General features: G+C 37.5%; 2 protein-coding genes across 3 annotated transcripts; one reads left to right on the plus strand and one right to left on the minus strand.

The window, feature by feature from the left end:
• Window positions 1-349: 349 nt before the first annotated feature.
• Window positions 350-3,833, minus strand: LOC105229942 (endoplasmic reticulum junction formation protein lunapark-A). Of its 2 annotated transcripts, XM_011210453.4 has the most exons (7): window positions 3,256-3,833; window positions 2,870-3,099; window positions 2,605-2,737; window positions 2,317-2,377; window positions 1,849-2,253; window positions 1,467-1,646; window positions 350-1,397 (listed from the first exon to the last, which is right to left on the minus strand). In XM_011210453.4, exons 1-7 carry the CDS (start codon window positions 3,280-3,282, stop codon window positions 934-936), a joined length of 1,500 nt encoding a protein of 499 aa, XP_011208755.2. In that variant the 5' UTR covers window positions 3,283-3,833; the 3' UTR covers window positions 350-933. The 2 variants fall into 2 exon arrangements, with proteins under 2 accessions (XP_011208755.2, XP_019847240.2); XM_019991681.3 differs by having other exon boundaries at window positions 1,849-2,377; window positions 3,256-3,827.
• A 2,609-nt stretch (window positions 3,834-6,442) lies between these two features.
• LOC105229943 (ester hydrolase C11orf54 homolog) lies at window positions 6,443-8,408 on the plus strand. Its single transcript, XM_011210454.4, has 4 exons — window positions 6,443-6,668; window positions 7,188-7,286; window positions 7,351-7,964; window positions 8,044-8,408. Exons 1-4 carry the CDS (start codon window positions 6,587-6,589, stop codon window positions 8,215-8,217), a joined length of 969 nt encoding a protein of 322 aa, XP_011208756.2. The 5' UTR covers window positions 6,443-6,586; the 3' UTR covers window positions 8,218-8,408.
• The last annotated feature ends 7,654 nt before the right edge of the window (window positions 8,409-16,062 follow it).

A 16,062-nucleotide genomic window follows, 5' to 3' on the forward strand; every position in this document is an offset into this window, starting at 1 on the left:
CCCGCATAGCCGCTTTTTTTCAAGTTCTCGCGTTATCAACAGTCGCATGCGCTTATTGGTCAACAATAGCTGGCCCGCACCTCAACCCAAGCTGTTATTTTATTTAATAGTAGAATTACAAGTCACCTCAAACAAATCAACTTAACTAAACAACAGCTGTCGGACAGACACACGTACATACATACATATGTACATACATATGTACGCATATAGAAATAGAACAGCAAGTGTTTAGCAGTTGCTTGCGAGGGTTTGCCGTCACGGTAATTATTCACTAGTGTTGAGCACTTTCACTTTCAACCGTGTTGTTAACTGCCCGCCATTCGCATATAATTAAATACTAACGATGTTTATAGTTAAAATATGACATTTTAATAATTATTCAATATGATTTGTTTCGCTCGATGTTCCATATAAAAATCCATACAATTAATGCATATCATTTAAATATTCATTCACTAAAATATTTAAAAATATTTATATTATATGTATGTATGTACAAACATGCAATATATAGTATATATGATATTAAATTCAATTTCATTGCTTTTCGCATTTCACTAGTTGAAACAAAAGGAAATGAACTCAATATCCGCTCAATTTTAATAAGTAACAGTTTAAAAAAAGTGTGTGCATTAATAAGTTATAAATATAAGCGGATTGCGAGATGTTATATAAAAAATTAAAAAGAAAAACATATGAAAAAAATTTAAAATTACATCAAATTAAAATCGATTAATTAAACTAAAGTGTAGTGTTGTTTATGTTATTTTTTATAAATATTTAACAAGACTCCAAGCGTAATGAGTAAACGTTTACGCCGCTAAAGCGAACAGCGCAAAATAAAGGCGAGCCTTAACCGACATTCTACCACCTGCTCCATTCCTCCATGGCCAAACCCAGCCACTAACGTGTAACTAACTGTATCTAGTGTTATTTCAATTTCTTGAATTCATCAAGCTCCTCCGCTGGCTCCCGTGTTTCTTCTATATTTTCTTCGGCTTCAGCTACGCCAACGGACTGTTGCTCCTGCTGTTCTGTGTCAGTTGTTGCATACATTTGGGCGAAACGCTCTTGCAGTCTACTCATCTCGTTGGCTTCAGCGGCCTGTAGCGCCTGCAAATTGGCAACAACTTCAGCTGCTAGTGCTTCGTTTTGTTGCTCGTCGCCATGCTCGATTTCCATCTTCTCCACACCAGCCGCATCAGCGACAGCTTCATCTGCTGTTACATCGGGGCCATCGCCTGCGCCAATTTCCGCTTGACGACGCACACCACCAACAGATGTATCTTCAAAAGCGCTGGCTTCAGCTGCTTTTACAGGTGTATTGATGGCTTCAGTTAATTGTATGCGTGGTGTTGTTGCTATTAATGGTGTTGGTATAGCGCCGACGGGCTCTGCTTATAAATACAAATTTATAACACATGCATTGTGAGAATATTTTTTTTTTTTTTTGATTTACTTACCGTCATTTTCCGAGTCAACGTCCGTCGGTGTCGACGATGAGCTTGAGTCACGCTTCAGCGGTGAGAAATGCTGCTCTGGCAGGCGCGGTGCAATGGGGCGTGCTTTACGTGCTGGATTCAGCGCATTGCAAAAAGCGCAACGAAATGTGGCGTAATCAAAGTCTTCTTTGAGTGCCATACCTAATGAATTTAAAGAGAAACTTAATATACACACTGCAACAACAAATGGACGACAGCGCGAAATACGATATGGCAAACAGATGAATGCGCAACATAACAGTATCAACAGCTTAATATATATTACTTTTTAAAAGTAAATACGAAAGCAGTTTGCGATTTGTCATTACTTTCATTATTGCCACACCACAACAAAAATACTCACCGTTATGCGCAAAACACTCTTTGCAAATCATACCGAAACGGTCCTTTGGACCATCGCCAATAAGTACATCAACAATACGTTCCAAAACACCTTTTCCTTGCTGATTGACAATGGGGAAGGGTGTGCGTTTACGCAATTCCTGTCCCATCGGTCGTCTTTGCGGTGTAATTGGTAGGGGTACACGTGGCAATAGCGACTGTGTACCGGCTAACGGTGCGACTGGTGAACTGCGTAGACTGGAGAGTTGACGTGGTGTAGCCGAAAGCGATGTGGTACTCAAGGTTGTACGCAATCGCAGATCTTGTAGACTACCTGTGGTAACAGGCGCATTTGGCGATTGTCCAATGGCGAGGCGTTGCGATGCTGCGCTCAAGTTACTGACTGCCGGCGGTCGTGGAGTCACGGCTACAATAAATAATATGGCATTTATTAAAGATTTATACCAATGCGAAGTACAAAATACCTTACCGAAAAATGGCTTCTGACTATTAGTTTTGTCCCCATACTTAGCCAGCAGTTTTACCGCAACCTGTTTTGAGTTAATTTGAGCCGTTATTTATATTACACAATAAAATATTATTTTTTACAAATAAAAGTATATTCACTTGAAATCAAAAATTCTGCACTTAAAATTCCAGTGGAAAATTTTTTAGTTACAACACATTTTTTTAATCAACAAATTCTTAACATATGTACATATATAATTTGTTATACATATGTATTTACGCTTACTCGTCATCAACGTCGTGCACTCACCTTGTAAGTCTCCTTATCCATGACCTGCTCTAATATTTTCTTTTTTTCGGTATGCAACGCTGTCAGCTTATTGGAGTTTTTATTCAACTTTCGCTCGAAGTACCACGTAAATAAACGTCGCAGGAGTATGATACTAAAACAACAAAAAAATATCCATGATTTATATAAATAAAAAACAAACAGATGATATGATATGCAGTGAAGCTTAACAACAACACCCGCTAGACCGGATTACATTGGCGCCCAGGCACTTGTATCTACTTACACAAATGGGAACAAAAGTAATGGCACTGAGTAAACGATTCGCTCTCGCCATGTCGGCGGAAAGTATACAAAGTAAAAAACAATAAATGCGATCACATAAATGCCAATTGATGTAGCAAGAAAATTGCCTACAATGCGTCGTTTTTGCTCCTGTGTATTCAATGTATATTTTTCTATTTGTGTGATTTTCTCCTCCAGTCCCTCGAGTACCTCTGCAGTGGACTTTTCTTTCTATAAATAGATGCAGTACACACAAAAAAAAACATAAAACTATAGACTTTATAACATGCATGTATGTAGATATATTGTGTTTTTGGTGTATGAATAAATTTGTATATCAATTGTGGGGCCAACGAAGGTCACCTGCATATAAATATGCTGTCTTACCCTGAACTTGGCCAATATAGCACCCATCTTATTGCGCTGTGCTCTATTGCTTCAATATTTATTTATAACTTTCCTTTACACTTCAACTTCGCTTTGTTCCAATTGGAGTTCGGCAGTGCATTGACTGCTAACAAAACTCACTGACTTTGTTTCGTTTCTTAAAATTGAGATTAGCTTAATTTACAGACATTGTTGCTACTTAGTTTCGTTTGTTTTTAGGCGTTGATACTTGACTCGCATTCCAATGGTAAGCGTATGTCCAATTTAGCTAAGTGGTTTTTGTTTTGTTGTTTTATGTGCCGCTTGCAGAATGACTATTACACAGAGTTACTCAATTGTTGATGACGACAACGGTGCCGCCTTTGACAGCTTCCGTGGCTTCCGAACGAAATTACGTGCGTTTTTCTGCTGCCGGGCGAAATTCAATTTTTATACAGCAACAGAATGACAGAAATATAAAAGCAACAACAATGATTAAGTCAAAAAATGCGAAAGCAAAAATGCCAATGCATAATTTTTGCCGTTTCGTGGCCCCCTCGGATAATGTTTTGGAGCAACGTAAGCGTTACAGAGATGCCACATTATTGGACACAAGTTTTAAAAAATTGTGTGGAGATACTTGATTTTCTTAACAAATATGTAAAAATAACCTCTCAGCTTTACATTTCTTTGCAAAGTAAGAGAGGGGAGCACAGTTATTGTGAACTTCTCAGAAAAATTTATAATAAACAAATTTCATGACAAATACTCATCGTTGCCCACATTGTTAGTACGCTAAGTAATATTAAATGGCTAATAGATCTTAAGTAAAATTATTAACGTGTTATTTTTATTTTTTCAATTGTTGAATTAGTAACAATTATGCTTGTTTTCAATTATTAATACTAATTTTTATATTACATATGTATATTATTTAAATTTTGAAATGTCAAAATTTCTTCCATAACATGGCAACGCGAAGGGGTACGTTCAACCAAACTGCGTTAGTAATTTGTAGTCATATATTTCTAATATTTGCTCTTATTAGCTGAAAATTTATTATTTTAAAATTAGTTCTTGTTTATTGCAAATTTCTATTTTTTGTATTACATATTAAAATAATAACGTTTGTTTTAAATAAGTGAAGAAAAATAAAATTGAAAAATACAAAAATAGGGCAATAAATTATAAGTTCTTATGTTTTAAACAAAATGAGCAGCGTGTGAGCGAAATCCGCCAACTTTTTACTCATGCATACAAACCTAGTTCTTTTTGAACCAAAATTCAAGTGTTCTATTTAAAGCTTTGGAAAAACGCTTATTTTTCCATTTTTAAAAGCATACATCTTGAAATATTTGACTATTTTTACATATATTTTAGCTGTTGTTCCCGATAAGAAATATCATATCCTTATTCTTTTGAATTTATGCCATCTAATCCTTATATAGTACCCTTGATCTAAAAATGTGCTAAATTTGTTTACACTTATTTCTTTTGTTTATCTACAATTTTCTTTCTCAAATTAAACTTTATGGATAGTGAGTTTTAAACATATTTATGTTTTGATAACATTCGTAATCAGTTATGGTATTTTGTAATAAAACTTTGATAAGGTAATTGTAAACTTTTTCTTTAAGTGTTTGCATCCGGCGCATAACTTTCATTTCCTTAGTTTATTTTATCATTAGCTGCATCATTTGACAAAATGTATTCGATCAAAATGTGTGGTTCGGCATATATGTATGTATATATATTCATTTTAATTTATGCCAACGTATGTTTTTATTGTCAATTGCATATAACAGTTATTTTTTGTCATTTTCACAATTGTTTTATTTCAAAAATTGAAACAAAGAAAAAATCTTAACTTCAGTTGCATCAAAGTTCTAATACCCTTCACAGTCTGAAAACATAGCCGTCCAACGGTTTGCAAACAGTGGGAAACAGCTCAGAATGGTCTTATCTGTATAAACTTTAAAGGGCGTCCGATATTTCCTTCTGTGTGTTATAAACTTTGTGACAAATTTGGTATACCTCGTACATGGCATAAAAACAGTATGCTTAACCCTTAAATGCATGGTTTTTCCTTTTTAAATACCAAGTGTGTATTTTTTAAGTGGCGCGCCAAGCTGTCAAATTATTAAAATTAAAAAGTGAAATGTCATATCATGAAAGTTTGCATTCAAAAGTCAACACAGATATTTTTAGCACCTAATAAAAGTAAAAAATACTGTGTTTGAGTTACCGTTTAGAAATTATGTAAGGAAGAAAACACTGATGTATATATACATCATCATGCATTTAAGGGTTAAGGCGCATAATTATAAATTGGCCAAGCTTATGCCTCTTTGGTGGTATATGATGTGTACTCGTGCTTATGGTGCGTCGCTTATCAGTTTCAAACTTGTTCGTTCTAATATTCTTATAAACAAACATCTCATTTCGGCAGCAGATAACACGAACAGGTGTTAAATTGAGTAATGGTTTTTGTTAGTGTTGCATATTTGACTTAATGATAAGAATGGCAATTAAATATTTCCTTTGCGTCAGCAATGTGTACATCCCAAGCAGCGAAAAGTCAAACAATTGTTTCTAATCAGTTTGGTGAACCACACACTAGCGGTTTAAGTATCATTTTCCCATATGCCAACAAAAAGAGTACTCCATTTGGCATGAACATGAAGTTATTTTTTGTTTTGTACCCCCATATTTCTCACTTCAGGCGCTTCCTTCACAGCTTGCTTGCATAGAATTTGAAGTTTTTTAAAAAGTCTGCGTCATCCTATGAGACCTGGAAGATATTTTTCGACACCCTCTATTTGTTTGAAGTTTTATTAAACAAGCAACGCCAATGTAAAGCGATATACCTGCGGGAAATATTATTTCAATTTAGCAAGATGTGACTGCTGCCAGATCTACTGGGATGTCGCCAAGTATAACATGCAATGTTCATTGATAAACTCACGTATCTATGTAGATGCTTATATGTATGTATATATACGTATATGCACACATAAATTATGTGCACGCCACGGAGAAGCTCTATCAGCCAAAGACTGCCTGATCTGGTGGGTTTGCCGTAATTTGATGAGTTAATGTCAACTTGTGCTTTAAGAGGTTTTTATCTTATCAGCCAGCAAAGCGGCAAGTCAAACACCCTGTAAATTATTTAAAAGTACTTAAACAACTATCCGTTCTATTCGAGCGGAGCGATGCTAACTAATGAATAACACTCCGCTATTATAATTAGTCGCTTTTTAAACTTCTATTAGTCAACATACGCTGAAAGCAACCGCTGTTGAATTTGCTTAACACTTATCAGTTCAGAGTTTTAAAATATTTATTATTTACAATGGCAGAATCATTGGTCACTGAGGAACTTCTGTACGAGGAAAAGCCGCTTTATGTGCCACCATTACAGGAATTAAAAGAAAGTAAGTCTAAAAAGTAGATACCAATGCAAGTGCAAGCACTTTAGTTAATTTTTTTTTGTGAGCCAATACTTGTTTTGGTTTTTTGTTTGACATTCAAGTGGGAATGTCATGAGGTGGTATTCAATTGGAATTTTACCTTTCTAACAAATATTCCAATTGGAATTGTGTTTTGGTTTGTGTATTCGCTAAAGCGAAGATGCGATGATAAGATAGTTTGCAGCAGGGTGAACCAACGCCATAGAAATGTTGTGAGGTTGGAAGAAATTAGAAAAATTTTTTTTTTGTTTTAGAAAATCAAAAAAATTAAAAATTCCAACAATTTTACCGTAAATCATATTGATTTATTTGTTATTTATAAATCAATTGTTTTTAGTAATTTTAAGTCATAAATAAATTTTGTTAAGATTTTTTTGCACGAAAATTAAAATGTTTATTTTTTCTTGAAAATGTCAATATTGTATAAAGTACAGCAGTTATGTATATATGTATAAAATAATGTTATGCAATAATGTTTTCTAGTTATACAAAGTGCTTTAACCAAAAACTTTGAGAATGTCACCGTTGAAGTTGGTGACTGTCCCGATTTGACCGATCCATTTTATGGTTTACTGAGCTCAGGTAAGTTTTGTATACCTTTAATATTATATAACATATGCTACAGCTATTTAATACTTTAATACAGGCTTAGGTGGCTCCCCCGTGCTACTCGAAGTGGGCGGTCCACCATTCTTGCTGCCACTTGTGCAGCGCTCCAAAGTGTACAATGTAAAGGAAATCGTGCAGAAGGCCCTTCCCGGCAAGGGTAAACTATTGGCCATCGGCGCCGGTGCTGGACCCTTCCCTTTGCGTAATACCAATTGCGAAGGCATCTTCAATATGGCCATCGATGAGCAGGGTACCCTCAAAAACGGCAGCTACACAGCTAAAGTGCACGGTGCCGAAGAGGTGTGTGTGTTGGAACGCATTCCCGACTCAGACCCACGTTGTGCTTTGCTATTGAATTTATACATTAGTCGTGGCGCCCCCGGTCCGGTGGTGAAGGTCAAGTGCAGTAAACGTACGGGTGAGCAGAATTTCGTCGAATGCGTGCGCAAGGGTTTGGAAAGCCACTACAAGGATCAGTGTGTTGGTATGGGTGGTATTTTCGTGTTGAAGAAGGGCGCAGCGCATCAGCACGTTATGCGTGACTTCAGCAAGACGCCACTACAATCCGAAGAGGAGTTGAACGAATGGTTGAAGTTCTACAATATGCCAGCGCAGCTGAATGCTGTGGGCACACTGCTTACAAACGAACATGTAAGTTGCTAATTATGACACGATTTAGTTTGTACTGTTATTCTTAATGGAAATATTAATTTCTCTTATTGTTATGCAGGGTTTAGATTTGCGTCTCCAGCACTTCCACTCCTTCTCCAAGTCCAACTGGGGCGGTCATTACCATCATGACACCACCCCGGATGAGGCTGAATACGAGGCTTATCTGAATGTGGCTGAACGTGTGGTGCGTGTGGATCGCCCTTTGGAATCTCATCAAATAGGACGTGATTAGGGGCTGAGGGGCTGTAGATACTTACATACATATGTAGCATAAGAAATCTCTCGTGATTTGAAATCTGTGAGAACATGAAAAGAGAAGAAAATCAAACAGTTTATTTTGTAACTGTTTTGAACCATCCATTTGTTAAGCATTTGTATATAAAATATAATTTTGTTGTATAATATAAAATATTATTTTATAATTATTTTGTTATGTTTGTTTGTTTTTTATCAAATATATTCAGTCCTATATATATTAGTACGTTCCCACGACAGTCGAGTATGCCTAACCAGAACGGACCCGGATTTTTAACTGGCCTCTCGATTCTTCAGCATTCCTCGAAATTACTTCAGGGATATTTTCTGCCGCTACAAAAACAGCAACAGCAACAACAAATAACAGTAAAACAACTATTACTGGTATTCACCAGCTAGAAATGAGACTAACTTAAAGTTGATAACAGTTCTTTTTCAAAATGTTTGCTCTTAAGGAAACCGTCTGATTATCGAATATATTTAGATATTTGCGAGTAGTGGCTAGCAACTTTACTAACTAACTACATGGAATTCCGTCTAAAGCACTGCGACAGTCGATTTTCACGAGCTTTTAAGACACATTTTTTTACCAGCAAAAGCATTCGACATGGACGGAACTAGGTGGTTGTTATTGTTGTCGGTGTTTCAGCAGAATTCCGCAGGAGTTTTTGACCGAATAAATTCGGGATCGTTACGGTTACGTAGACCCTACTATCGTGGTAACGGCCAGGAACAGGTAGTAGTTGTTTACAGGACCAGATATTTAGCACTTTCAACTAAGTTTCCGAAGTTTCTGTAGAGGCATCAACGATGGTTGTGTTCTGGGATTGTACTTATGGAACAAAAATCCGTTCCTATTGCTCAAAGCTGACCGCTTCTGGGCGATTGCTACCCTCAGCACCACAAAACACAGAACAAAGTCTTCATGATCGTTAAGTCTGGCTTGCTCAACGTTTCCGGCGGCTCACTCTATTCGAGCACAACCGTTTTCACTTAACGTCGTCGTGAGTGACCAACTTTTCATCATCAATAACAGCAGCGATACGCAGAAGGAAATTTAGTCCTGATGGGTTTGTCTGTTAACTCGTATGGACTCATGCATCGAGCTTCTTTTTGTAACCAGCCTTTTTTTATTCATTCCATTATTTTATCGATATTTTCGACAATTGACCTTCCAGAGCGGGAAGCAGCTTTAACATGGAATATGCGAAACCAAAATTAAGGTATGGTTGGCTATGACAGTGTCAGTTGTGATCCTGAGGCAAGCAACCACAAAACCACCACAACCACCTATCGTCATATAGCGTAAACCGAATCCACTTATGCAGCGCCAGAAACAGATTACTAAAGCCTAAAGCATTCTTTTTACTAGACCTGCTAGATACCAGTACTATATGTAGTTTAGCCAACACAGGATTTTGAAAGGTCGAAATTCGGTGAGGAAAATTCACAAAAAAAGCGTTTTTATTGACTTGCATATATGTAACCCGTTAACAAAGTCTGCAAGAGTGAAATGTGATTCCTTTTCCATACTCTCAGTATAAATTATCTAAGTTATGTCTCTTTCAGTGCTCTAGACTTGCCTAATGCCTTAATTAGAAAGCTTTTACCAAAATCTCATCTTGTTAAATCATATTGTCGTTCGTATTTGATTTTGTGCTAATAAAATGAAATCCTAGTACTTACCTGACTTGCATTTTGTGATTTCGCCCGCTCTGCTATAGTAAACGTCGAAACTTTTTTATCTACATACATGCATACATATGTATGTATGTATATGCGCATATACACCTGTTTTTTTATTATTTTTGTTTCACAATATTTTCTTTATTTTTGTTTTTACATTTTTACGTTCAATTTCATGCAGCTACATGTTTGCACAAGCAATAAGCACAGCTGCGGAAAACAGTTAAATCGCAGCTGAATGAAATGATTACCGTTGTTAGTGCCGTTCATACAATGAAATCATTTCATATAAACACTCGCTGCTCGCTATCAACAAACATATGCAAGTACATACATATATATATACATACGCACACATAAATACCGCTCTGCTTCCGTTTCCTACTTCCCACCCTCTAACAAAGAATATAAAACATTGTACTTATGTATACACATATGTATATAAGCACCCGCTACACCGCCATTATTACTACTATGTATTATGTACACTTTTTATGCTCTCACCAAAAACAAAAACATACATACATATGTATGTATTTTCTAAGGTGTGGCTTTGCGCTGTGCACGCTCTCACTCACCGCTGCACCACTACACATTTCCACATAGCAGCATCGCCACAGCAGACATTTTGTTTGTTGGCGCTTTCCCCATTTCAATGCTCTCAGCTCCCTCTAAGTGCGAAGTCATAGCAACCGCCAATCAGCAGCGACTGCGCGTGAGATTTGAGAGCAGCACAACGGAAACGGAGAAGTGAGCTTCTGCACAACTATAAACTACATATTTGTGTTTATGTATACCATATACTTCTGTTGAGTAAATTTAATGGAGTTTCACTCGATGGGGGAAGGCAAAAAAAGTGAGCGGGGATTAAAATAAATGGCGACTTTGCGTGACTGCGCTTATTTACGTTCATAATGCAGCGGCCATAATATTTAAAAGACACATCGTGAAAAGCGTAATAATTGTATGGAATAATGTTGCCACCGTTGTAAGTAGCGCCACCACCACACCTTAGGGAATGTTGCTGCTGCTGGGCCACTTTGTCTGCCAAATCGTAATTGGATATTTATTTCGATACAGGCATATGCATATAATATATGTATATATGTATGTACGTATGTTAGCATATGTATGCGCGTTTGTGGAAATGTGTATTTTTATCCACAATATTATGTACATCAGAAGTTTTAATCAACATTTTATGATGTGTTTATACATATATGAATATTATATAGCTGCATATATTGCGCTTGTAAACACTATTATAATGTTGAAGCAATGGAAATTTGTCCCGCTGTTGTGTTAGTTAGCTAATGTGTGGTTTTGGGAACCTTTATGAGTTTTAATAACGATTCGATTACTATGTAGTAATGTTCTCTCTCATATCGAAGTATCACAGTGAAGAGTGTAGCATTATTGTCACATCCTCAATACTACTTGGAAATTTCTGAAAAATGGACCGAGGCTGAAGTCTTTGAAAACGGCAAAAGGTGAAGTAATAAAAGGAACTTGAAACTCATTGAAAAAGAAAAGGATTTAATAACGATTAAAAAAAAAAAATAATTTAGAAGCTATTCGAGCAGGAAGTCGAAGTGAGGGACTTAATTATTTATGAATCATATGAAAAAAATTATGTTACGAGGGTATTCTGTTCTAGATACCCAAATTTCGAGCGTTTCTAGTAATTAATAAGAAAAAGCATTTGATATTTCTGCTATCCATTTTTAGTTATTTTGTTTATTTATATAGACAGAGTACAAAAATTTAATTTAAAAAACAATAATTTAGTGAGTTCTTGAAGTAGAGGGGAGAATACGGCCGTGTCCTCGTCACCATGATTTGTACCCTTGTGGCAATCTCAAAAATAAAACACTGATGAAAACCTTGATTAGTACGAATGTCGCTATTGAAAAAAAATTGTTTTTCATAAAATAGCGGGTGCCACAAAAATAAAGGTGTATTTCTTCACTAATTTTTTAACTCGTCGATTTTTTTAATATTACAAAGTTTAAGTTGTCATTTTTGTTGTTTCATTTATTAAAGAGGTATTTAAAAATATTAATGTCATTGTTTAAGTAAATCGGATTGTGGCAACTGCATGAAAAAAATAGTTTGAAAAAAAAAGTGTTTAGAGTTTTATGTTCCCTAGTAGCCCCATTTGTTGCAGTTGTCCGTTAAATCGGTACAGTTGAGTTAAGAGGTCGATCCTAACAGAGAACTCATCTGGCCAGCTAAGAAGAACTCCTATATACTGAACCATTACAAATCAACGAGGCGCTTTGAGCCTCCCACAAAATTGTTGAGACAGCTAATATCAGTTTCGGCTATGTATTCTGCTTGGCTGAAGGTAAGACTACCGGGTTGTTTCAGCCCCAGTCGTGCAGAAGCTGGATATTGGAGGAGTGAGTGCCTAGATGTTTCTACCTTATCCTCTTCAATACAAATTAGACAGCTAGCGTCCGATATGATTCGCATGGGAGCTGGTTTTCGACGGCTATAACTCCTTTTACGGAGATAGGGATGAATAACCGGTTAAAATCCGGTTTTTGACGTATATTCCCTTAAGCAAAGTTATTTAGAATAATTCTAATTCTTCTTTAGATACGTAGACACCGCTTATGCAGTTTTACAGGAGTTAACAAAAGTGCGACAGTCATTTCTTCTTTTCACTATTTGGTACCAATTCGAGATACCAGGTCGTTCTCCACCTGATCTCTTCAACATAATGGAGGTCTTTCTCTTCCTCTGTTTCCACCGACGGGTACTAAATCAAAAACTGGAGCGTTCTTTTCCATCCGGACAACACGACCTAGCCAGCGCAGCCGTCGTGTCTTTTGCGGTACTCGCCCTTGCCAATGCGCAACGGACCATAAATCTTTCGCAACACTTTTAGTTCCTCCGCACCATATAGCAAGACAGAAAAGATGATGGACTTCTAGAGTTTGGTCCTTAAGAGAGGACTTTACTTTTCTATTGCCTACTGCAAGACCATATCGCTCATTTGCTGCAAGACCGGCATAATTCAAAAAACGTGATTTTGGAGTTAATGGTGCAGAATTGTTCGTTATATCATACTTCATGTTGAGTGAAAAATTCATATGAATACCTCTTATATGCTCCGCTTGAGAAGAGGTGTAAGGTTGGAGTCTCCGTGTAAGGTTGTAGTCAGTTGAAAACTTTAAACGCGTTTTCTGGCGAATCGATTTTTTTGACTTATGCCGGTCTTGCAGCAAATGAGCGATATATACGACATAAAGAAGGCTTATCCCACAGTAATTGGCGTAGATTGTGGGGTCTCCCTTTTTGTGGATTGGGCAGAACACATTTATGTTCCAATCGTCGGGCATGCTTTCATCCTGATGCATGCATGCACCTTGTCAGTTCTTCGCAGCCGTATTTGAATAGAAATAGAATAAAATTTGAGGTTCTGCACCGCGACCTAGGGTCTATTGTGCCCTCCCCTATATCACATGACCTCCCAGAGCCCCAGCAGCCTGAACAGTTCCAGTAGTTTGCCGGGCGCCAGTGAGGTGATGTGATCCCTGCTGATATATACAGAATCCAGGGCCTTGAGCCTTTTTCCACAGATTGCTGTGCAATCCAGGATTAGGTGTGCTGGTGTTTCTAGCTCCAAGTCGCAAAACCGACAGGTAGCACAGGAGACCATGCCCATGTTGGACAGGTGCTTCCTGAGCTTACAGTGCCCTGTGTAAACTGCGACGAGGAGACGGAATTTCTCACGGGGGAGGTTCATTAATTCTTTGAACCTGGAGAGGTTATATCCTCCTAGAAGCAGCTTGGCGTGACGCATACTTGCTGACTGCCGCCAGTACCGCTCCCTCTCCCCTCTCTCCTCAGTGCGAAGCAGCTCCTTAAGAGTGTGGGGTCCTACTGCTATATATGGCTCTGGTCCCAACATCTTGGACGCTGCCGCCTTGCGTGCCAGTTCGTCGGCCTTCTTTGAAAAGCTAGGCTGGTAATTTAACTCCCCTTCTGCTTTGTTATTGCTCAGGCGGGTAATTGCTATTCGAACATCTTCAAGATCGGGCAATGCAACGTCCGCTCCATCTTCGTTGCTGTTCATCAGGCGGATAATTGCTATTCGAACTTCCTTCATCACAGTCGAGTTTTGGCGCCCTGTAAATTAACCCGCTCTAATATAGATATATACATATATGTTTTGAGTTACACTCTTCGGGGGTTCAAATCTAACTCCTTCATCTGTTAGACCCAATTAAACCCAAAAGAGCAATATTAATCACAGCACCCGGCAAGCGTAGATTAACTTGTTCCATCCACTTTGCAGACACCACAATACACACATACATAAACAATAAAATACCAGTCATTTACAGATAATATATAAGCATATAACTCGTAACATTCCTCCCTCGCTAGATGATGACGGCTCATTCTCCTCTCCGGTTACACCAATAGACAAGTTAATATTGCGTTGCTTTGTCGTTTGTTTTTGTTTTGCTTCGGTATACTCGCAATTTTACGCATACACACACATTATTCAACCATAAATATTTCTTTATTATTTTTTTCACCGTTTTTTACTAATTTCATGAGTGTTCAACTCATTGCCAGGTATTACCACACCAACGCCCTTACACGCCAACAATTCGCAACTCATTTGCTCATTATGAAATTCTTAGCGATTCTCAGAGGTGTTTATGCGCGCCATTCAAGTCCATCCTTTAGCATCCTTTTTTTATGTGTTTGCTGTTAGATGTTAGCGAACGGCAGCTAGTCAAAGCGGACGGCTTGCGTAAATGCCGCAAAGTTGGGCAACAATGAAGGAGTTTATTTGTTGGTCTTGGTGTGTTGGTTGAGTAAGAGGCTATTGCCTGTTTTTTGCACATCCTTGCCATTTTTTACGACCTTTTTTATCCTTTATGCGTTGCCGTTTTTTATTTGTATTTTTGTTGTTGGCTACTCAAACGGGTTGCGTATACTTTCACTGGTGGCGTGAAGAAGCGACACGGCGGGCGGGCGGTTGGCTGATTGCAATTTTCACTTTGTTTATTTCACTTTTTGTTTGACTCTTTCTTTCGGTTCTTTATAATATAAATACATATGTATGCTTATGTGTGTGTGTGTGTTTGTGCACTTTGTTAGTAAGACGACGCAACCATAATGGGTCATTCAACCCGATTATGCAAGCTGTACGTGTCAAAGGGAGAAATTCTGCGGAGATTTTCAGAAAAAGAAGATAAAAAACATTGCACGGTTGCATTGCATAATGTCGCGTCGGCGGTTTGCTGCCTTACCTGCCGGCAACAGCGGTCAGTCGGCAAATTGTTCGGCGGCTTCCGACATACGCGCTCTATAGTTAAAGTGTTACTTATGTTGTTGTTGTTGTTTTTGCTTGCTAACGAAAGGATGATTCCGGTTAAAACGCATAGCGGTAAAAAACGCAATACGTAAAAGGCGTAAGCAAAAGGTTACATAAAAAGGCGTAAATCGTCAATTTCGGGTTAAATGTTGGCAAAACAATTTGCTCAATACACACACACACATATACGCATCATAACCATGCAGTTGGTTGTAATATTGCGAAAAAATGAAGGCCATGCTAAAAAACAGCGTATTGAAGGGTTCTTAGAGACTTTTTGTTGTATAGTAAAAGAGTTTTCAGAATCTCCCGTGATTACATAAAAGGGGAAAATGTGCCTAGTGTCTCCATTTGCAAATATAAATTCAAAGGTTTTTTCGCACTTTTGTTCCAAGCATTTTTTTATTGAATATTCTTCTTTAGCTGTGGATTTCGCTGGAAGAGTTATGGAATTTTACGCAAACTCTTGCAATCGGTGAAGGCAACGTAATTTTTTTGCTTTGGCGAAAACCGAAAATTTGTCAATTTCTGACATTGACTGTCAGAGAAAGGGGCAATAATTGACAACAATGACACCCGCTGTATTTATGTGGAATTCAATCGTTTTTTAAGACTTTTTTCAAATTCGTTAACTTTTACAGTGAGCGTGGTGTATAGCTTATATAATATTGCATAAATTTTAGACAAAGCAGTAAAGAGAATTAGTGATGCTTATGGGTTTTTAGAAGAAAAATTAACATGGTTATTTTTGAAGAAAACTGATGAAATGTGAGGGATTTTATGGTACATGACCGG

Source organism: Bactrocera dorsalis, chromosome 3, assembly GCF_023373825.1.
Source record: "Bactrocera dorsalis isolate Fly_Bdor chromosome 3, ASM2337382v1, whole genome shotgun sequence".
Lineage (NCBI taxonomy): Eukaryota > Metazoa > Arthropoda > Insecta > Diptera > Tephritidae > Bactrocera > Bactrocera dorsalis.

Coding starts and splice junctions, on each gene's coding strand:
- LOC105229943 (XM_011210454.4), top strand. CDS start 6,587: ATGGCAGAATCATTGGTCACTGAGGAACTTCTGTACGAGGAAAAGCCG. Junction 6,669..7,187: donor ATTACAGGAATTAAAAGAAA/GTAAGTCTAAAA, acceptor AATGTTTTCTAG/TTATACAAAGTGCTTTAACC. Junction 7,287..7,350: donor TTATGGTTTACTGAGCTCAG/GTAAGTTTTGTA, acceptor ACTTTAATACAG/GCTTAGGTGGCTCCCCCGTG.
- LOC105229942 (XM_019991681.3), bottom strand. CDS start 3,282: ATGGGTGCTATATTGGCCAAGTTCAGG. Junction 3,100..3,255: donor CTATATTGGCCAAGTTCAGG/GTAAGACAGCAT, acceptor ATCTATTTATAG/AAAGAAAAGTCCACTGCAGA. Junction 2,378..2,604: donor TGGATAAGGAGACTTACAAG/GTGAGTGCACGA, acceptor AACTCAAAACAG/GTTGCGGTAAAACTGCTGGC.